The sequence below is a fragment of the Wolffia australiana genome, chromosome 19 (genome assembly GCF_029677425.1).
Source record: "Wolffia australiana isolate 7733 chromosome 19, ASM2967742v1".
Lineage (NCBI taxonomy): Eukaryota > Viridiplantae > Streptophyta > Magnoliopsida > Alismatales > Araceae > Wolffia > Wolffia australiana.
Genome location: NC_135853.1, coordinates 4,137,175 through 4,159,375, shown reverse-complemented (window position 1 = coordinate 4,159,375; position 22,201 = coordinate 4,137,175). Strand labels below are relative to the sequence as shown.

General features: G+C 42.4%; 2 protein-coding genes across 2 annotated transcripts; one reads left to right on the top strand and one right to left on the bottom strand.

The window, feature by feature from the left end:
* Positions 1–9,194: 9,194 nt before the first annotated feature.
* LOC144715409 (NAC domain-containing protein 68-like) lies at positions 9,195–10,786 on the top strand. The gene is made up of 3 exons (XM_078590315.1): positions 9,195–9,463; positions 9,804–10,096; positions 10,220–10,786. Exons 1-3 carry the CDS (start codon positions 9,286–9,288, stop codon positions 10,520–10,522), a joined length of 774 nt encoding a protein of 257 aa, XP_078446441.1. The 5' UTR covers positions 9,195–9,285; the 3' UTR covers positions 10,523–10,786.
* An 891-nt stretch (positions 10,787–11,677) lies between these two features.
* On the bottom strand, positions 11,678–14,156 carry UREF (urease accessory protein F). Its single transcript, XM_078590316.1, has 2 exons — positions 13,876–14,156; positions 11,678–12,479 (listed from the first exon to the last, which is right to left on the bottom strand). Exon 2 carries the CDS (start codon positions 12,466–12,468, stop codon positions 11,767–11,769), a length of 702 nt encoding a protein of 233 aa, XP_078446442.1. The 5' UTR covers positions 12,469–12,479; positions 13,876–14,156; the 3' UTR covers positions 11,678–11,766.
* Between the last annotated feature and the right edge of the window lie 8,045 nt (positions 14,157–22,201).

The window sequence follows — 22,201 nt, the reverse complement described above, 5'->3', positions numbered from 1 at the left end:
CGAATAATATTAAGTGGCAAATGAAAACAAAAATCTTGAGATGTTAGTTTTTTAAAACTTTGATGGTTATTTATGGGAGGAGATGCATTGATCTACTTACAAAAGGCCAATAATTTTTAAAATGGCCAAGGATATTTTTTACTTGATAGCGTTGATGGGATATTTCAGAAGAGTCATGAGGAGGAAATGCCCCAACTTGGTTGTTTTATAATTCCATGACTTACATGGAAACACTTCTTGTTATTTGAAAACTCATATATGACTTATTTGTCCATATAAATCAACTCTGCTAGATCAAGATTATTGATTTAATGTAAATATGAAGACACTAGCTGATATTGTGGTTTATGTCTACAACTTTGAGGCATCCGAGCATGCCAATGTATAGAGAATGAAAAATAATTACGCATTTTATCACCAACTCATGACAGATGCAAAATTAACCATCCTTACTGGAGATTGTATGGAAATATAAAAATGAAACCAATTATGCACTGATTAATAAAACAAGTTTTACCATACACCGTAGGAGTTCGAGTAAATCCACACACACAAAAATTTTAAGGTTCTCAGTATAAAGTAAAAATTATTACCATTGAGGCATAAGTAAAGCGTTATGCAGATCCAAGGTGGCAGGAAATGAAACGTCCACAAATACTCCAGCATGGTGGGCCAGAAAGTGGTGCAAAGTGAAGAAGAATACCGTAAAAAAAATATACATACAATGTAAAACATCATGATTGACACCTTATCCCAGATGGAGTGAGAGTCAGGGATGAACCATCTATATTAAATAATTCTAAGATGCCAAATATCTCTGGGTACATGAGAAGACTAGGACCATACGATTCCGGGTTCGTAGTCTTCTGAAATATTATGACATTCCCATACCCTCAAAACACAATATCTTGGGAGTCAACTTTAAATACATACAAACTGCAGGTAACACAGATGGCCTCATTTAAAAATATGATTAATAATGTTCAATCCAAAAAAATATGAAGATTTTCCTCATTGTGACCCTAAAATGTAATTTTGATACTATCATTTCACTCGCATCATAATGAAAATGTATGGTATACAATGAATTGTTATTCTGATTTAGGTCCTGCTTCACTTAATTACTTCTTAATAGGGTCCGGGAAATCATGAAACTACTTAAAAACTGATATATGGACGAGGATCAAGAAAAATATTTAAAACACTAAACTAATGAGAATTGGATGAGGATCTGATATAGTGAGGTATCTTAACTCAATGATTCAAAAAAATTCAAGAGGATTATCCTTTAATAGTATGGAACTCCCCAAGCAACATTTAGATCTATATCAAGAAAACTTTGATTTATACAGAAATAAGTGAGAGACGAGAATAAACTAGAATGTACAAGAAGAACAGATGAAAAGAGGACTTCAAAATACTCCCTCCTCCCACTGGTTACAAATACTCCCACTTGTACCTAGTAATGAATAATTGGAAAAAAAAAACTGAAAGACTCACATTCCCTGGTCCATATTTACAACAAGTTGGAGTTGGAGTTCGCTCCGTGGCCCCACACATGTGAATTGATAAATTGGGCTCTTTTCTGAAGACAACAGTGATACTTCTTTTAAAGGAATGTATAAATACTTTGATACCAGTTGATACAACCTTATATTGACTGATTGGGATCCTGGTAGTAGATGGACTTTGTGGTCACAATTTCTAGACAAGGTAACATCAGCGGGCTTTGAAATACAGCTGGGAAGGATGATTTTATCCAACTTAGGTAGGAATCTATGCCAACAGGGAGTATTACCTCTGCAGTAGCCAACCTTTGTCGTCTATTGATTCACTTGATCTGTTGTGTTGAAGTTACCCATTCTTCAATCATCCTTTCATCCTTGAACGAAGAGTGACACTTTATATTTAGCTCAGTGTTGGCTCTCGTAGTAATGATCTGATTCTATCACAATATCTTCATCATAAGGTAGTTATATTTTGAATGGAACGAACCTAGAGTTATTAGCACAATTTGAATGAAATTCCTTGGAATAGAAGTAGAACAATTGTGCAAAGTCATGAGAGGCTATGACATATGGTGACAGGACGAGGAGGGGACATGAGGATCCATGACATGTGACATATTTTTGTAAAATCTGGGGGCATGTGATGTGAAAAGAGACGTAACTAAACTAAACATAACAGTTACGTTTGTTAGCATATTATCCATCCCTTCATATCACATACGGAGATCCCATCACGTTCAGAATTCCTATCACATATGGGATGTGCCATTCCTTAGATCAAGGAATGACAAACATCATTTGTCACACCTATCATCACGATAAATGATGTTGGGTTCAATGCCTTGGTTCATTGATGGAAAACACGTTTCCATGGATGCGGAATCGTGTTGATCGATTCACAATCGATCTTTGAAGTAAAACATCGACTGTGCCTTCTGGGGAACTCGTTCCATCCTTGACCTTGCCGCTCCGAGATCGTTCTGAAGCCGTTCACGCGTCTGGCCTCTAGAAGTATCCAAACGATCACTCAGCGCTTGGATCTCCACGCCTTCTTCTTCAACTCTTCTTGAAAATTTAGAAGATATTCTCACCATGAAGACACTCTCCTTGGATGAGTGGAGAATAGAGTGGAGAAAGGGAAGATCTCAAATCAGGCTTGCATGGGTGCTTAAAATAAGAGCCCTTACCCTCTTTATATTTCACTTAAGGTTTTTCTCAAAAATCCCAGAAGTAAAATATACCTACCAAATGCCCTTATCACCTCATGCGCGAGACCCTCTAGGCCCATGTATCGTTCTAGTTAATAAATTTAGTGGCCTAATAACAGTTATTGACCAATATTATTAATTAACTGTATTAACATATAGATTAATTAAATAAGGATCGATTTAACCCAATCGATAGGTTAAGTTTCCAGCCCGTGGGGTGCCAAGCTACACCTCATGCTCTAGAAGATACCGAGTAGTGTTGAACTCTCTCATGGAACCTTTACCGTCATCGATTACCATATATGTATAGTCCATCATACTGTGTGAGACTCTCGAATGACTTAAGGTATGGTTTATAGTCAAACCCTAATCCATTATTCGATTAGTACTAATGCATAACGAGGATCATTGGAGAATGCCTTCTCTAATATCCTCACTACCCTGGTCAAGGATTTTTCTGTATCATCTTCCTTGAATTGATCTCCTCTTATACTGAGGGCGGATGACCCCGTCTTGACCACTCAATCATCTTCGTGAGCTTCTTACTATATCTGAGTTATGACTTGTTTAAATCATGTAGTTAAAGACTTGTAAGTCGTAGTAAAAAGGTAGTCGTCTATCCACGAGATGTCCTAGGTGTCTCACGTTAGTGGATCACTTCTACAACCGCGACATGAATCAACCTGACTAACGTTTAAGTATAACACCATTCAGATATTCTTCAAATTAATTCAATGAACTCTTTCTTCAAAGAGCACCCACTATTTGGCCTTAGTGTGCCACACTAATAGCCATATGATTTGTCATACTTATCGTATAAGTAGGATCAATTAGTACTATTCTATCCAAATAATTCGATGTCCATCTCGACTATCCATCGAATAGGAATATTTAGAATGCATTTAAAGACTAGTGATCAATGTATTATGATCTCATCATAATATACTAAGTCATTGCACATATTCATGGACTTCATTATAAACATCACACAATAATAATGAACCTAAATATTTTATTAAATGAACTTAAATAAACATGGAATGTGATTGGCTTGACGACCACATAACATCCATCAAGTGATACAGGACATGCGATGTGATGGTGACAGATGATATGTTTCAGCCTTGTAATGGTAATGGTTAACGTGAGAAAATACCCATGAAGGGTGATGTAGCGGGGACAGAGGGTCTCAAAAGGGTGACATGACAAGACGGCCGTCATACGACAATGACAGAATTTTAAATGATGACGAAGGAGAATTACGGAAAAAAAGGATATTATGTTATATTTAGAATAAAGGGAGAGAGATAGAGCGATTGAGAGGGAGAGAGACCGAAACAGAGTGAGGAACTTTGAGAGACGGGGGGGGGGGGGGGGCAAAAGAGAGAATCCTAATCCTCAAAACGTGAATCCTATCTATCACTAATCTAACCCCGGCGGTGGAGAAAATATTTGGAGGCACTAAAAGAAATAATATAACGCCAAGGGAATCGAAGAGCGTACCAGATACGGTAAGCTCGGGTGGTGTTTGAATGAGAAAGCTTAAAAGTTTGTAATATTTTGAATAAGATGATTTAAAATATATACCAAAATTTTTCAGGAACTTTTTACAGTTACATTTGTGGAGGAACTGTATCGGTTGGCTTCTACCTTTTATGGGAGAGAGGGAGATAAATAGAGTGAGAGGGAATCCGTGAAAGAGAGAGTAGGCTGAGAGAGAGGAAGTTTGAGAGAGAGGAAACCAAGAGAGAGAGGGAGGAGACTAAGAGAGAGATAAAAATTGAAAGAGAGAGGGAGTAAGAAAGAGATAGTCCTAGAGAGAGGAAGTTTGAGATAGAGAGAGTATGAGAGGGAGTTTGAGAGAGACAGTCCTAGAGAGAGAAATTTTGAGAGAGAGATTCCTAGAAAGAGGAAGTTTGAGAGAGAGAGTCCTAGATAGAGGAGGTTTGAGAGAGAGAATAAGAGAGAGTCCTAGAAAGAGGAAGTTTGAGAGAGAGGGAGACAGAGAGAGGAAACTAAGCGAGCCAGAGAGTCAGAGAGAAAGAGAGTGAGACAGAGAGGGAGGGGACTGAGAGAGAGAGGGAGTCTTAGAGAGCGAAAGGAAGAAGTATATAGAGAGGGAGACAGGGAGAGAGAGGAAGTCAAGAGAGACAGAGGGAATCTGAGAGAGAGAGTATAAGAGAGAGAGACTATGAGAGAGAGAGAGCACGAGAGGGAGAGAGAGGGGGACGAGTCCAAGAGAGAAAGGCGGGAAATTTGAAAGAGAGAGAGGGAGTCCAAGAGAGAAAAATGGGGTATTTGAAAGAGAAAGAGGGAGCTCAAGAAAGAAAGGCGGGGAGTTTGAGAGGGAGAGTGATGGAGCGCATTCCGATGATGCCAATGAATCATCAGCGAAGCCATCATCGCCGTCATCAACATCGCCGCCGGTTTGTGTCCAGCCCGACCGGCACGCCAAAGCGTCCGTGAAGACGCCTCGGTTTAAATACCCCGGGTAGAGCACGTCCCTGACTGTATCTCGTGTTTTCATTATCTGTTTTCAGTCGATTGATTTCATGTCCGTATTCGTCATGATGAGTTCACTGTACTCGTCATGACGGGTTTGTCATGTTTTAATATGTTGTTTTATCTCGAGTCGTTTTATTAGTTCCCCGTGTTTTTATTTAAGTGTTGTAAATGGGTCCCTTATTGGGCCCCTATATGCGTTGTGTAATGGGTCCATCATGGCCCCTATATAAGGCCACGATGGACCACGTACAAGGAAGATCTGGCTTTGCTTTTGGCAGTTACACATTCCAGGTCTCATGAGAGAAGAAGAGAAAGGAGAAGGAGAAGGAGAGGAGGAGGAAGAAGGAGAGGAGAGGGGAGAACGGAAAGGTGAAGGGGAAAGAGGATTCCCACCATCGCTCAGATCACCGCCGTCCTCTTGGACTGCTGTTGCCGACCGCAACTGCCACCCTCGATCGTTGCCAATCGCGGTCGACAGTCCCGAGTTGTCGCACCATTGCTGAATTGCTTGGGCGCCACCATCAGCCGAGGCGGCCTCCCAGCCATCTTCCTCGCTGTTTTGGACGCTCCCGACTCGCTGTCAGTTGCAGGACGGGCCAGCGCCCGTCGTGTGACCAGGCTGCCATGCAACTCGGAAGCCGCTCGACTGCAATCGCGCGACAACCTGGTCGCGCCACCGCGCGATCTCGCAAAAGCCCAGCCGAGCCACCGTACGGCTCGATAGTCGCACGACCGCGACCGCACGACACCTTGGCCGTGCCGCCGCACGATCGCACAGACCAAAGGGCGATAGGGCGATGCGTGACCACATGACCGTGTGACCACCCAGCGATCGCAGCAGTCGCCGCTGACCACTACTGCCCACGGACACTGCTAGTTGCGGCCGTCCGCCACGACCGCAGAAATCGTCGCTGACCGCAGCAGCCCCATGGCCGCTGCTAGTTGGGGTTGTTAGCCACGACCGAGCCAGTCACAGCCGCCAGCCACCGCCTGGACTGCCACCGTCACGCCTGACCACCGCCACTCGCCGCGCCGATAGTCGCTGGTCGCCGCGCCGGCGACCGTCGCCGCACCGCATCACCGTCATGCCGCAGATCGCCGCTTCATCGTCGCCGTCACCCTCCGACGCCACCGTCGGCCTTGTTTCTGCCGGCCTACGCAAGTCCCTCTTCTCCTCGCCCCAGATTGACCCCTCTCGACCGCCCCGGTGTCCCTTCGCCAGTCAAGCTCGCCGTTCCTCTCGGGCAATTCTCCACCGCACCCGCACAGGTTGCCGCCGTTGACGAAGAATCCGCAAGACGAGCATACCAACGACGAGGTATGTCATTTCCCCTTGCACTTCAGTTATATTACGTCTTACAATATATTTTCGATTGTACATCCACTGCGCTCGGGTTAGATTAGGTGAGAGAAAGTTATCGAGAGAACTACGCGTTGAATGTCTTCTTAGGTACGTGTCGAGTCCGTCCGTTACGTGCGAGCCCCTACGAAATTCTTCTGTTCGGCACCGTAGCCGTTATCGTCGCTCTGACAAGGGTCAGAAGGTCACCATCATCGTTACCGGTTGTCTACTTTGGAGCTTGGAACTCGGCGGAACCCACTTGTCCGCCCCAGCACATACATTTCGCCTAGGACAATCGCATCACGTAGTTACATTCACTCAGTGATCTTATCCGTCGGACGACGCCATCGACGACGTCCGACATCAGAGAGAGAGGGAGAAGGAGAGATAGAGAGATATGTGAAATGTTTAAACTAACTAATTCAAATATTTCATTGTTTACACATCCTTTATCCCTTGTGAAGGGGAAACAGTATGGTGACGAGATGAGGATGGAACTACAGTCCTAGCGACGGGTGATGAAAACATGACAGAATTTTACAAAATCCCAGAACATGCGAGGGGACGAGGGATGTGACAAATGCCACAATATGCTCTCATGTCTCACCACTCGTCATCCGTCCCGTCACATTGGAGCCATCACGTCCCAGACATGCCTTTCCCTCCCCTATATGCAGCTACCAATAGAAAAAAGGCATCGTGGATGAACATACAAGAAATACCACTAAAGTTCATTTATGGGAACCCATTGAATCTTTCTCTATCGGGATGCATTTTTCTTTCTATCTCTGGACTTGAACTTAATGCATGGGCCCAATGCACCGCCATCCCTGCAAATTAAATAATAAGGTCAACGTAGTTTCTTCCATTTTCTCAAGAGTTCCCGATAAGGTTGGAATTTATATTTCTCTGGTTTTGGTTGATTACACGAGTGGATGGAACTCGGGTAGGTACTAAATAATTGTTTTCTCATATCTCTTCAACTCCTACCTGCTCTCTGGGTCGTTGTTTACCGCTACCTATTTTGATCGATCGATCGATCGATCGATCGATCGATCGATCGATCGATCGATCGATCGATCGAGAGAGAGAGAGAGAGAGAGAGAGAGAGAGAGAGAGAGAGAGAGAGAGAGAGGGTAGTTGTAGGAAGAAGTAACGTCGGCCAATCAGGAAGACAAGAAGGCAGGTCCAGCTGTAGCCGTCGCAGTCATTGATTTCGGCCGATGTTAAACGGTCCGATAGCTCTCTCTCTCTCTCTCCCTTTCTATCGCTCTCTCACATTCTGTTTCTCTGTTGTTCTCTCTCGCACATCCCATATCTCTCTCTCTCTCTCTCTTACTCTCTCTCTCTTTCTACCTCGTTCTCTCTCTGTCACAGTCTGACTTACTCTCTCTCTCTTTCTACCTCGTTCTCTCTCTGTCACAGTCTGACTCTCTCCCCTTGTGTTTCTCTATTCTCTCTCACACATTCCATCTCTCTCTCTCTATACCTCGTTCTATCTCTGTCACATTCTGTGTCTCGCTCTCCCTTTCTCTTACTCCGTTGTTCTCTCTCACACATTTCATCTCTCTCTCTTTCTGTCACATTCTGTGGGTCTCTCTCTCTCTCTTTCTGCTTCTCTGTTCTCTCACACATATTTTCTCTCTCTCTCCCTTCTCTCTCTGTCACATTCTATCTCTCTCTCTCTCTCTGGTTCTCTCATTCTATCTCTATCTCTATCTCTCTCCCAATAACTTCATCACTTTATGTTTCTTTCCCCTTCTCCATTTCTCTCTCTCTTTGTCTCCCTCTCTTTCTATTACTCTCTTCCTATTTCTCTCTCTCTCTCTGTGTCTCTCTCGATTTCTCTCACTATTTCTCTGCCTCCATTTTTTCTATTTCTCCATCTGTCTCTCTTTCTCTCACTCTCTCCATATTTCTCTCTCTTTCTCTGTCTGTCTGTCTCTACTTCTCTCACTATGTCTCTTTCTCTTTCTATTTCTCTACTTCTCTCTGTTTCTCTCTCTCTCTCTCTCTTTCTATTCTTTATCTCGCTGTCTCTGTCTCCCTTTCTCTCTCTATATCTCTCTCTCTTTCTAAATCTCTCTATATCTTTCTTTCTCTTTCTATCTCTATTTTGCCCCTCGAGGAACGCACGCAACAAAATCTTTGCAACATGACCTTCCAATTTGAAATTTTCTATCCTTGAAATATGTCATTTTCACAGAATTAAATAAATACACAATAAGTTTATTAATTTCTTCGCAATGATACCTAGAGACGCCCGATTTGGTCGCAATAAAACGCCCATTCAATTTCAATAATTTAAATACTTTAATATTTAAACTAAAATAGGAATAATTCGCCAGCCGACGGCCGGGCTTCTAGAAGGACACGTGTTGGGGCCTGGATCTTCATGACGTCATTCTCCGACGCGGTCAGTGGACGGCACGACACGTGTTGAAAGAGATCTGACGTGGCACGTGGCGGCTACTGCATACAGTGGTCAAGGCGCAGAGCAGCTGGCTTGACCAATCGGCCTGCAAGGCGGCGCCAAGGAACCTTCCTCGACCTCATCCAAACAAAACAGTGGGTCCCACAAAGTCAAACCCGTTGACCACCCACCTATATATCCCCTCTCCCAACCATCATCATCCATCCACGCTACTTCTCTCTCTACACCTCTCTCTCTCTCTATCTCTCTCTACCTCTATCAACACCACCAAGAATAAGAAAGAAGAAGATGGGTAGAACGAGAGACGCCGAGGCGGAGCTGAATTTGCCGCCGGGCTTCCGATTCCACCCCACGGACGAGGAATTGGTGGTGTTCTACCTCTGCCGGAAAGCTGCACAGCAGCTCCTCTCCGTTCCCATTATCGCCGAGGTCGATCTCTACAAGTACGACCCGTGGCAGCTCCCCGGTAAGCGCGCCCTTTCAAATCTCTTTTTTTCAACTATGCTAAAAGTAGATGTGCTCGTTCTGTACTTTTTGTGCGAATTGTTCTACTCGGTTTTCGAACAGAACAAAAATGAATTCGAACAGAACATATCACAGACCCGTGTGCGCGGTTCATTTGTTCGCTTTGTGCAAATCTTGTTCTAATTTTGTGAGAATGTGTGAATTTGGTTCATTTTTTTTAAAAAAGAACAGAACGAAGAACAAGGCCCTATGCGGTTCTTTTGTGCGAATTTTTTGTTTGTTTCAAGCGAACAGAACGCAACAATTATGTCTGGGCCTAAAAGCTATAGCTGATCTTGCAGAGAAGGCGCTCTTCGGGAAGAAGGAATGGTACTTCTTCACGCCGCGGGACAGGAAGTACCCGAACGGGTCGAGGCCGAACCGGGCGGCAGGGAGCGGGTACTGGAAGGCGACCGGCGCCGACAAGCCCATTACGCCGGCGGGGGCAGGCCGGGCCATGGGCATAAAAAAAGCCCTAGTTTTCTACTCAGGCAAGGCCCCAAAGGGGATAAAGACCAACTGGATCATGCACGAATACCGCCTGGCCAACATAAACCGGGCCGCCAGCAAATCAACCGGCGTTTCCAGCCAAAGAGTAAGCCAAAGTCGCTGTTTTTTTTATTTTAAATGAAATTTTGGATTAAATTGAAAATGAGTTTCGCTATTTTTAAATTTTAAATGAATTTTTGGATTAAATTGGAAATGGGTTTTTTTGCAGCTCGATGATTGGGTGCTCTGCCGGCTGTACAACAAGAAGAACGACTGGGAGAAGAGAGAGATGGCGGCGGAGGCGGAACTCTCCGCCGTCGATGAGATGGGATCGGACGGTGGGATGTCGCCGGAGTCCAGCGTGGAGTACGGCGGCGCCGCCGGTGACGTGGCGCCGGTTGTGAAGGAGGACAATGATTGGTTCATGGATTTGAGCTTGGACGATCTTCAGAACTCGTTCTTGCCCTCTCATGGCGGTGGTAAAGATCATGGCTTCCCGGATTATCTTCTGGCTGGCTTGCCTCTCTTCTGATCTTGGCTCTGAAACCGTAATTAGCGGATGGAGCCTACAGATTAATGTAGATCAAGCATCAACACCAAATGATTCTTTCATGTATTATTTTTCATTTTTTTTTCTGACGACTTATTTCAGGGGTATTCCTCTGTACATAATCCCTGATCCCTCTGGCACATCTCTTCATTACTTGTTTTCTCAGTTTTTTTTTTCAATTTTTTTCCCCTGTTATCAATGGGATTTGGATAAGGGAATGATTTAGCATGGTTTGTTGACCAAGAATCGTGTTGCTTCCAAGAAACAGCACAAATATTAAGAAAAAAAACGGAGCAAAAAAAGTCAATGTGATAATGTCCAGGAACTCGGCGGTCAGATCGCTTGGGCATTCAGTTTTTGTTCCTAAAACTTGGCTCGATGATTCAAAAAGGTGATAAATGACAGCAGACTGTTAGTAAATCAACGAAAATAATTGGTTAAGAAAGAGAGGGAGTATCCTTTCAAGCAATATATTTAGAATTTTTTTGTAAAATGATAGGACTAAATAATGTATCCTGATCTGTCTTCCGCCTGGAAGAAAGAGTCTCATGTCGAATGGTCAAAGTTAGCTTCCTAGTCTCAAAACCCATTATATTATTTTGACAATCAGTTCATAAATAAACATAAATCCCACAAGAGGAACTAGGAAATATTCTAATTTGACGGATAAATTACTCATAAAGGAATGGAACGGGTAAGATTTTGATTTATTGCCCCAAACCCCAAGTCGGAGGATTTTGAATTTTTTTTTATGAATACGCGTTTAACCCTGAAAGAGGTAAAATAAAATCATTTAATGTAATCATTAAACTTCTCACAAATGAATGAACCAGCTAGAATTTTGAATACTTAACACATCAGATGATTTTGACAGTCTATTCATGAATGTACGTTAACCCTAAAAAAGTTCAAGAAAATCATTTAAATTTCTCGCATATCAATGAAGTAGGTCAACTTTTGCTTCCTTCTCCCAAACCCCAAACCAAATTATTTTGACAATCGGTTGACTAATACACCTGAACCCATAAGAAGAAAGATGAAATCATTCTATTCAGTCATTTAACATCCCTTCAAACGAATGAAAATAGTCAAATTTTGCTTTCTTGTCCCAGAACCCAAACCAGATGCATTTGAAAATTGCTTTATAAGAGGATCAATCAAATATCATTTAATTTTACCACTTTTTGTTTCCCAAATGAATGAAACAGACCAAACAATATCTAATCTCAGGAACAAAACATCCGAGAAAAGAGGTAGCTATGACAACCCTGAACAGCATCCAAAAGAGGAGAAGTCTGGCAAGCTTCATCCAACATCCGATTCATCCACTTCCTAAGCACCTCCTCACCCATCCCCGCCATCTCATGCTGCAACGCCGCGGCGCCAAGTGGACCAACCAAATTCAGCCGCGTGGCAGCTGACACGACATCTCTCATCATCATGAACAGATAAGCCCTCTGCGCAGTCTCCCCATCAAACTCTAAGACCCCAGAAACAAGCCCAAACACAGCAGCATGGTGACAAAACTGACCTCCAATTCCCCTAATTCTACTAAAAATTGGGCACTCTGGGAAGACCGAAGCCGCCACTCTCAAAAGGGCTGAACCCTGAGACGATGACGCCTTTCTGCTGACGTCGTTCGTCAATGTCGCCTCCAAAACTGAGTCCAATTTCAGCCATGTATCCAAATCTGGGCTCCTGTTCATGGCGTAGACGAAGGGAAGGAGGAGGCTGCCCATGTTGTCCATGACGTGAGCAATGTGGGCCTTCAGGGTGACGAGGTCCACAACTAAATGGGCCTGCATGGCAGCCTCCAGGCCCAACGAATGGGCAAATCCACCAGTGGGAAGAACGGAGTCTAAAAGCTGCCATTGGATCCACTGCAGCTTAGCACCTGGTGAAGGCGTTTGAATAAGCTCCTTCTCCATTAATTTCCCTTCTGTTTTGTCGATTTTTTAAATACAGGTTAATCCCATCAGAGGAACCAGGAAATCTTTCAGTTTCATCGTTAAGTTTATGATAGACGAATGAAACAGGTCACACTTTGGTTGATAATAGGTTTAATATCAAATATAATGCTTATACATCGAGTTTGTAAGAACCAGGAAATCAGGAAGTAAAAGTTAAAATCATCTTTCAGCATCATCGTTAAATTTATGAAAACGAATGAAACAGGCCACGCTTTTCTTGATAAGAGGTACAAGAAAATCATTAAATACTCAAATTTAACTCTTATAAGTGAATAAAGGAGGTCCACTGTTGCGTCCTAGTCTCAATGCCCAAATCAGATGACTTTGAAAATCGGTTGATAATTCTGATAGTAACTTCACGTTAACCCCTAAAAGGAACCAGTAAATCATTCAATTCAATCATCAGATTTAAGACAAACCTATAAAACAGGTCATATTTTCCTTTCCTGACCCAAACCCAAATCAAGTTTGTAAATACACATTAACCCTATCAGAGTACCCAGGTAATCTTTCAGCATCATCGTTAAATTTATGAAAACGAATGAAACAGGTCAAACTTTGCTCAATAAGAGGTACAAGAAAACCATTTAATGTTAAAATTTAATTCTTATTAGTGAATAAAAACAGAACCGGTTTTGTTTTCTTGTCCCGATCCCCAAATCAGATGGTTTTGAATACCGGTTGATAACTTGAAATGTAAGTTCACGTTAACCACATAAGAACCACGAAATCATTCAGTTCAATCATTAGATTTATGACCAATATAAGAAACATTTAATATTTTCCTTTTCTGTCCCAAACCCAACTCGAATTTGTAAATACACGTTAACCCCATCAGTGGACCCAGGAAATCTTTCAGCATCATCGTTAAATTTATGAAAACGAATGAAACAGGTCAAACTTTGCTCAATAAGAGCTACAAGAAAATCATTTAATACTCAAATCTAATTCTTATAAGTGGATAAAAACAGGACTGACGGGACGAAAACTTGCGGTCGTTAAACACGAATTTACGCATAAAAAAAAAGACTCGGTTAAATTAACGAGTAAAACGTAATATAGTGGCGAGTCGAGGTCGAATCCACGGTGAAATAGGTGTTTTCGGATAAAATCCGCGCGTACGAGCGACAATTTCAGAGAAGAGTGGCAAATAAACGGTGAAAACACGAAGAGAGAGACGCCATATCTATCCAACGGATCCAAAATTGTCAGAATCGTATCCGTATCGTATGATAAAATCGCAAACGTAAAAAGTCGGAATAAGAATTTGAAGGGTTTTTTGTTATTTTAAAAGTAAAATTCAAAATTAAAACTAAAATTAAACCTAAATAAGCGACGATTTCGACGGAACACGTTGGAACTAACCTTGCAACGCGAGATTCGGTAGATCACCGCGAAGTCCCCGATTCAAGCCCGAGCATTTAGTCGAACACGTGGCCGCCGGTGCTCACTCCGGCAGTGGATCTCCTTCCTCTCCGATTTCGCCCAGAAAACCTAGAAAATTTGCACTTTTTTCAAAAGGAAAAAGACTTTCATTCATGTAACGTTTGTTTGGCACCCCCCCTGTTAAGGGCGATCGCGGCCACTCCTGGCCGTCCGATCGCCCTTACGTGGGGCGCGATCGGCCAGGATTAGGCCACGCCACCCCCACACAGGTAATTACATCCGTTTTTGTGCTACTCTATTAACATTCTATCTCCTTTGATATTTCTCTCTCTCTCTCTCTCTCTCTCTGTTGTAGAGCTCACTGTAGGCATGAATTCTACTTCTCCCTCTTCTGTATCTGTGGTGAAATCTTCAGAAAATTACAAAATTCCTTCTTTCATTTCCAAATTTCCTTGCAAAAAGTTTAACCGCGTTAGGGGAATCCATCTTGATGACGAGAAATAGAGATTAACCGTTCGATCTCGTCTCGTTTCCCCCTTTTTAGTTCCCAATGAACAAGATGATTTGAGTTGTTATTTTTTCAATTTAGTTGATCTGATACTTGGTTAATTAATTCATCTTTATATTACCCTTATATCTACTACGTTGTATTAGTGGACAGAAATAAAGATGGGAGATGGGGATGGAATTGGATATGCATATGAAGATACATATAAATTTAGGGAGAAGGGGGCAGAAATAAGTATGGAAGATGGAGATAGAAATCAAGATGGATGATGGAGTTAGAGATGTAGACCCAGAGAGAGGCGAGATGTAAGATAGAAGATTAAAGACTGAAGATGGAGATAAAGATAGAGATACAGATAAAAATAGAGACACAGAAAGGTAGGGATGGAGATGGAGACAAAAGTGAAAACAGAGAATCTGAGAGGTATATATGGAGATGGAGGTAGAGACAAAAGATCAAGGTAATATATTAGGAGACTGAGAGGGAATGAAGAGAGAGAGAGGAGACATGGGAAAAGAGGAGCTCAATCATTTGTCATGTGTATATATATATATATATATATATATAGAGAGAGAGAGAGAGAGAGAGAGAGAGAGAGAGAGAGAGAGAGAGAGAGAGAGAGAGAGAGAGAGAGAGAGAGAGAGAGAGAGAGAGAGAGAGAGAGAGATGACATGTGAGCTTTCTTCTCAGGGGATGGACCAGGTATGGGTACAATGCTAGCAGGAGGTGTGGCTGCAGCAGGCGCCAGCTTCGAAGCAGGCTATCTCAGCCAAAGTGGGGGCCGCGACGCGAGCCATGGCATGGGCTACGGTGGCTATGCAGTTCATGGGTTCAGTCAGGATAGAAAATTTAAGAAGCATGGGAAGCATGGAAAGCATGGGTTTGGTCAGCATGGCAAGTTCAAGGGAGGGAAACATGGCAAATTCAAGGGAAGGAAACATGGCAAGCATGGAAAAAGTGGAAGTAAGCTGAAGTAAACATGGCAAGCATGAAAAAAGTGGAAGTAAACATGGCAAGATCTGACTTGACTGGCTCTTCTTTGATGTGTTTTACTTTCTGCTGTTTTCATCCATGCTTAAAAAAAGATCTTAGCGCGGATATTATGGCATTTATCTTCTTTTTTTCCCTTTGGTTTCTGCACCTGAGTCTGAAGAGCTTGATCACATGGAGTTCAATTAGAGGAAAACAAAGAGAGAGAAAGTGAGGAGAGAGAACATTAGGTTTAGGAGAGGAAGAGAGAAGAGGAGGAGCTGCCGCTGCCGCCGCTTTGGCCTGGTTTATAGTTTCTGATGTAACACGTAGTCGCCGGGATCGGTCGGCACATGTTACAACACAGGAAATAGGAAGATAAGCACTTGACGGTGTGGATGCGTTTTAGAAAATAACTCTTGACGACTGAGTAAGGCAACTAACGATCCAGAAAACACAATTCACTAAATTTCTGAGAGGAGAAATTGTCACAATTAAACTCTCAACGACCCATGAAATTATCTAGAACACCTATGATGCGAGGAGCTTGACAGCCTGATAGCGTCCCAACTTTCGTTATCAAGCAATCAATCCTCAACCACAAGAAAATATCCTAACACTCAACGAGGGTGGCTATCCTTTATGTAGTACCTTAACTCCGGTAGAGAGAAAGAATAGAGGAAGATGACACTAAATAATGGAATGATACTGACAAGAAGGGAGACGAGTGGAACCTGGCGTGGTGGGGCAACTGATGATTAGTCACGACACTTGGCAATGGATGCACGTAAAGCAATTCATAGAGGCACGAGGTGATGCGTGATGTGTCCGGTGGCTGGCGGCAAACAGCGGTGTGACAGAGGGCGGGCACAGTGCGCACAACAATGGGGTGTGGGCAGGTTTTGGTGCACCCAAACAAGCGGCACGCACACGATCGTGCATGGCTTACGCGACTGCGTGTGGTGCGCGCAGCTGCGGACGGCGCACGTGGCTACGTGCGGCGCATGTGGTTGGAGAGTCGCGTGCACGATGGCAGAGGCGTGCATGGTAGTGTGCAACACATGCGGCGGTGGCGCGCGAGACGGCGGCGGTGCGTGAGGCAGCGTGGGCCTGCATGGCTGAGGATTTGCGCCCAAGATCGACCAGGTGTGCGCAATGAGCGAGGCACATGCGGCGGCTGGTGGGCACGACGTGTACGGTGGCGATCAGCAACAGTGGCACGACGGTGGCCACGTCAGGGGTGGCGATGGTGGTGGTGACATCGGCGTTGTCGGCAGTAACGATGACAGCGGTGATGATGATGGTGGCGAGCTTTGAGAATGGAGCCAAGAATGCGATTCTTGAAGGTTTTTGTTCAACAACCGCTCAAGAAATCAATTTCTTGTTGGATTCCAAGAACTCAATAAACGGGAAGGACGTATCGTCGACGGCGGTTCTTCCACGGAGTGTTCTTGACGTGGTGAAGCTGGAGCATTTAGCGAGGAACCCATGATCTTGATCCACAACTGATACTCTAACTAGGCGGGAAACGGAAAAAAACTCAAAGAAGACAATACTTTCAATTTAAAGATACAACCTGATAGTCCTTGGGCATGCCATCCCTTTATACAGGGAGGGAGGATGCCCAAGTGGGCCGACAGAGGGGAAGAAACCGTCGCGAGATGATATTTCCCCTTAACGTACATTGACACGAAGACGAAAGAAATCAATGGATAAGGCCCAAAACACAGTGGCCCAATCCACATCGTCCAGAAAATCAAAATACTAGGAAATCAGCTACGCCGGGTACTTGAAACCGGGATCATGAATGTCGGCTCGAGCGGTGCAGTGTGGTTGATGTCGTCTTGTGTCGAGGTTGCCGCGATGGTCCCCCATCATTTTCTCTTATTCATTTATTAAATTATGAGCGTCCATTACAAGGCATTTGGGAGAAAAATATTGTAAGCCTTGTTTTTCAATGTTTCAAAAGTACATGGGAATTATGTATAGTTTTATTTTCAAGATAAATTTATTAAGTAATGTTGAAATTTTAAGGTAATGGTGTTCAAAAATTTTTTATGCAAACATTAGTAATGATTTGAAGTATTACTGAGCTATATAGTAAACTAGTTGAAGTGATCCTTTCAATATTTTTGTGGTTGAATGTGCAATACAAGAAAATAGTTTGACAAAATTATTTTCATGCCGTCGAGGCTATTATGAAAAAAATAACCTCATTATCTTCACAATAAGAAATTAAGACTTAAATAGTCTTAATTTACATTTTTACCACTCAGTTATGAAGCTTATATGTTCAATCTTCATAAAGTAAGAATTGACCTTCTTAGGATTTGATTTTTTTATTAATATAGAATGTGTATAATGCCCTCCTCAATGTCCATATTAATGGTTTCTAGGGCCATGATTGGCATGAAACCTTGATGACATGCATTGGAAGAGAAAATACAATCATAGTAGGTCTTAAAATTGGATGATCAAATCACATTTGCGGGGATCAGATCCACTATTTCTCTATTCCTTGAGCAAGAAATGTTAAGTTGGTCAAGTGTACAGCCTCTCGACTTATGCATGCAATCTTTGGCACATTGAATCTCCTCTTTCATCTTGATAATCCCCGTAATAGATCCATCAGCATTACTTCGTTTCAATAACCTGGTAAGATTGCATTGAGAGTATCAGGAAGCTAAGGGGATAAGGGAGAAGAAGGTTGAACACCTTAACAATTATGGTAGGGAGAAAAAAATTTCACAGACTTCCCGTATTTATACCTAGTGGAGATTTTCTAAAACCCCTAAACAGTAGGTATACCTTTAGAAGTCCAAAATACCATTTTCATGTGACCCTATAGACCCATGTATCACTCTTGTTAACATACCAAAGGGCCCAACAAACTTAAGTGGCCAATTAGTTATTGATGAAGGAAAATTGTATATTTAATTTTAGTGTCGTAGCAATTTAAGTTTATCAAAAAAAAAATTGATAAAAATAGATAACTCACTCAAATGTATAGTAGGAGCAAGGTCGTCTCCACAGGGACTGGCCTTTATATGTGAATTTAATACTTGAGTTATAGTTAAGGAGAATTAATAATAGAAATAAATATAGTGAATATAGTAAGTGATAAGTAATTAGTAGGTGGAGGAAATATGGATGAGAGAACTAAGATAAGGTGTAATAGTAAAGAAGGGTAAATGATGTTAGAGAGAACTAGAGATGAGAGACAGAGAATATAATATATTATTTATATCTTTTCATAGATACTAGAGGTAGTAAAGAATTAATATGCTTGACACGGATTAATTGTATTATATTTATGGGTGATGTTAATATAGGTGGTGGAAGAAGTGTAGGTGATCGGTAGGGCAAACTAGTGAAGTATTAATAGGAGATAAGAGGTTATTTATTTAGTTACTAGTTAGTTATTTGTGAAATAGGAAATGGATATAATATTGATAGATGTTAATATTGTAGTTAGATAGGAAATAAGATTTTAATGTAAGAAGTTTATTGATAGCAGTATTTAGTTTAGTAAGAGGCAAGAAGAAGAATGAGGAAGAGATAAAGTATTACTTATGATAGGCAAAAGAGGGTATCGGTAAGTTGATAAGATGTATATTTATGCTTATATTTAAAGAATAACAAAGGTAAGTAAAAGTATAGGGACTATTTAATTAGTAGGAGAAGTAAGCAAAAAGATAATAAGACAGTCCAGTTGACTAGATAGATAGAGAGGGATAAATTAAGAAGAAGTAGATAATTAAGAGGATTAGTGGATGAAGTTTAGTTGGTATTTTAGCCTTTTTATATTTATGAGTAACTTAGACAGACAATAATATGATCTTTATTAGTAAATATATTAAGAAATATTTTTGATGTAACATGACGTGCCAGAATTGAATGGCTCATGTCACACCACAGGGAACGGGCAAGGATGCGCGATGTGACATGAATAAATGATGCGAGAGTTTAGAGATACAACGAGAAGGACGAAGGTAGACCGTCTGGCCCGGGACAATAGGACTGGGAGACAACACGAGGGTTGAGACACGGGCGAGCTCCCAATGATCCAAGTGATCAGCTCAAGGGCCGACGGAGTGGGGGACGATCTTCATGAGAGCACACCATTGATGTCTATCTTTTAACACATATAAAATTTCTCGAGGTAGGGAGCAAATGCAAGACGACACTGAAAGACATAATAATACTGTAAGAGGAGTAGAGGAATAATACGGATAGGGACACATTGGGCGAGAGGACTTCCAGACATAATCGGCATGGCCGGGGGTCCCGAGCGTAATCAACGCTGCCCACAGGGGCAGTGGAGGCTGTTGGCGACATCACAGGTGGTTAGGCACAGGGGGCACCGGTCGTGCCAACGTATCTGGCAGCATGCACTACAGGTTTGTGTGTGGGGTCGAGGGCAAGAGACCGTTGATAGTGCAGTAGACGGGCAAGAGCGCACGACAGGCGGGACAACAGCGCACGAAGCCCAGATGGCGGTGGTCAATTGGGAGGGTCGAACGGTGGGGGGGGGGCCTCCGCGGTGGCGTAGAGTGGTGGTTGAGCACCTGCTGGGGTCTTTAGGGTGGCAGCTAAAAGTCACATGGCACAAGGCCTCTATGATAACAACTCTTGTAGATGGAGACGGTGGTCTCGTCAACGTGCACCGCGGTCGTGTGCACATACTCTGTTTCCTACTCAGATGTTGATTCGACGGGTCAACTGTGATCAGGCGTCGACCAGACGTTAAGGTATTCTAAGTGCAACGACCTAGTAAGTTGGTGGTAGAAGAATCAACACAGCTAATGGTCGTATGGCCCCGCTCGACTCTTCTACCCTCTAGGTTGACTGGAGAAAAAAAAACAGACGAGGAACCCTCGTTGGGAAGGGAGGGCCAGCCTGGTGGAGCACAAGTTCTTCTGCCAGAATTCTCTCCAACGTTTCCTCCGCGAACTGAAACCTTAAACCACAACGAGGAAGAGGAAACCTAGGTGGGGAGGAAGGGTGAAGATCCAACAAAACGATGCATTCTCAGTTCGTTTCTTTTTTCTCGAAAAAGTCTCTAACGAGAATGTAACCCTCCCCTTCTCCTTTTTAGTAAAGGGGGGGGGGGGGGGGGCTTATGAGTGCCCTAATGGGCTCCTTTAAGAGGAGAAGCCAGACACGGGCTCCCCCCCTAAAGGGTGTAAACAAAATAAAACAAAAACAAACAAAGCACACACATGGGGGAGGCCCGTACACACGCAGGAGGGGGCCTCCCTACAGTAAAAGGGAATGAACGAGATAAGATTAAAATGACACAAAAATTTGAATGGTCCTTCGTAAGACCAAAATAACCAAAATGACGTGAGAACGTGAAAACACAAAAATTCGGATAGTCCTTAATAAGACAAAATAACTAAAATGATGCGAGAACGTGAAAATGGGGAAAGTTGGATGTCGCCAAACCTAATAGCGGAAACTCGAGTTCTTCACGTCGGCTTGGGCTCCGCGATACGGTTGATGATGAGTCTTGACTTGCTTTGTCGGATGGTCCTCCATCAATTTTTAGTATTTTTAATAGAATAAAATCACAATAAATACTGGTGTTTTTCTCGGCACCTTGCATGTGTTCGACGGTATGTCGCAATGAGGCTGCAAGAAAGAAATAAGATGAAAATAGAACTTTCACCTAATCAAACTGAAATTGAAGAAATGTATTGTGTTTAATGATGGATTCTCTTTCAGTTTGAGCTAAGGAAATTACCAGATCTACCCTGAATTGAGGAATGGGGTCGGGAATGCCGATCGCCATCCCTTAACTTCGTTGTACCGTTTCCTCCTTTCCTCTCTTCCTCGCTGGCACAAATTTCTCACTTCCTAGATCTTTTCTGAAGCCTCCTCGAGTGGTCTTCACAATGACAGAGCTGTCACGACCTCGCCAAACACTTCACGCCCCGAAAGGGACCTCCCCTAATGCTCTCCTTTCTTGTGACGATAGTTTCCCAAATTAGGTCTTCTGAGATTTTTCAAAGCCTTACGGGGGCTCCGCTTGCCGTTGATTGCCTCGACTAGCCATAGAAGGGTCATTAAAAACCATCAGATGGCCATGGCGGCCCCCGTTGATCGGCAACCAACCGCCGTCCAGACGAAGACGATGATGTCCAAGGAGGTAGTTTACGTATCTTCCCCTTGGCAGTTCGATTATCGTATATGAGGGGTTTAGAGCTGGGATTAAATCATAGTTGTGGACCCCTCTTAACTCGGTGCACTATATCTCCACATCAGCTGTCGCGTCATCAATGATAACTTTCAAATTAATATCATTACTTGATGAATATTACATTATATTTATGTGTTTTAATGACTATATTTACATGTTATCATATAGAAATAAAGATAAATGATTTATACTTTGATTTTTTTTATTTCTAATTTTTTATCAATTTTTACATGGAATTTAACCTCATTTCAGTAAAGAAATATTTTTTACAGGGCTTTAAATATTGGCTAAAGGTTGGTGAGTGTTCTGATAATTTTTCTGGAATTTTCTCATATTTTTATATAATTTTTTGACCAATATTTAGCAAAGAAATATTTTTTTTATCATTTATTTAGCATTATATATATATTTATATAATCAAGGGGCATCCACGTCATTTGCCCAAAATTCGGGCAAATACGTGGATGTGTTTTTATAGATATATAAAAGAAAAATAGTAATAATCATAAATAAAACAGAAAGTCGGCGAAAGAGTATTTTAATAAAAATGTCGGTTAGCCGCGTGCATTAAATGCACGCGGCAACCGATGCATGTGCAACATTTATATATATATATAAATTTAAGG

Excerpts from the sequence above, each read along its gene's own strand:
- LOC144715409 (XM_078590315.1), top strand. The coding sequence starts at position 9,286 with ATGGGTAGAACGAGAGACGCCGAGGCGGAGCTGAATTTGCCGCCGGGC. Across the intron at positions 9,464-9,803 it reads CGACCCGTGGCAGCTCCCCG|AGAAGGCGCTCTTCGGGAAG; the intron begins GTAAGCGCGCCC and ends CTGATCTTGCAG. Across the intron at positions 10,097-10,219 it reads CCGGCGTTTCCAGCCAAAGA|CTCGATGATTGGGTGCTCTG; the intron begins GTAAGCCAAAGT and ends GTTTTTTTGCAG.
- UREF (XM_078590316.1), bottom strand. The coding sequence starts at position 12,468 with ATGGAGAAGGAGCTTATTCAAACGCCTTCACCAGGTGCTAAGCTGCAG.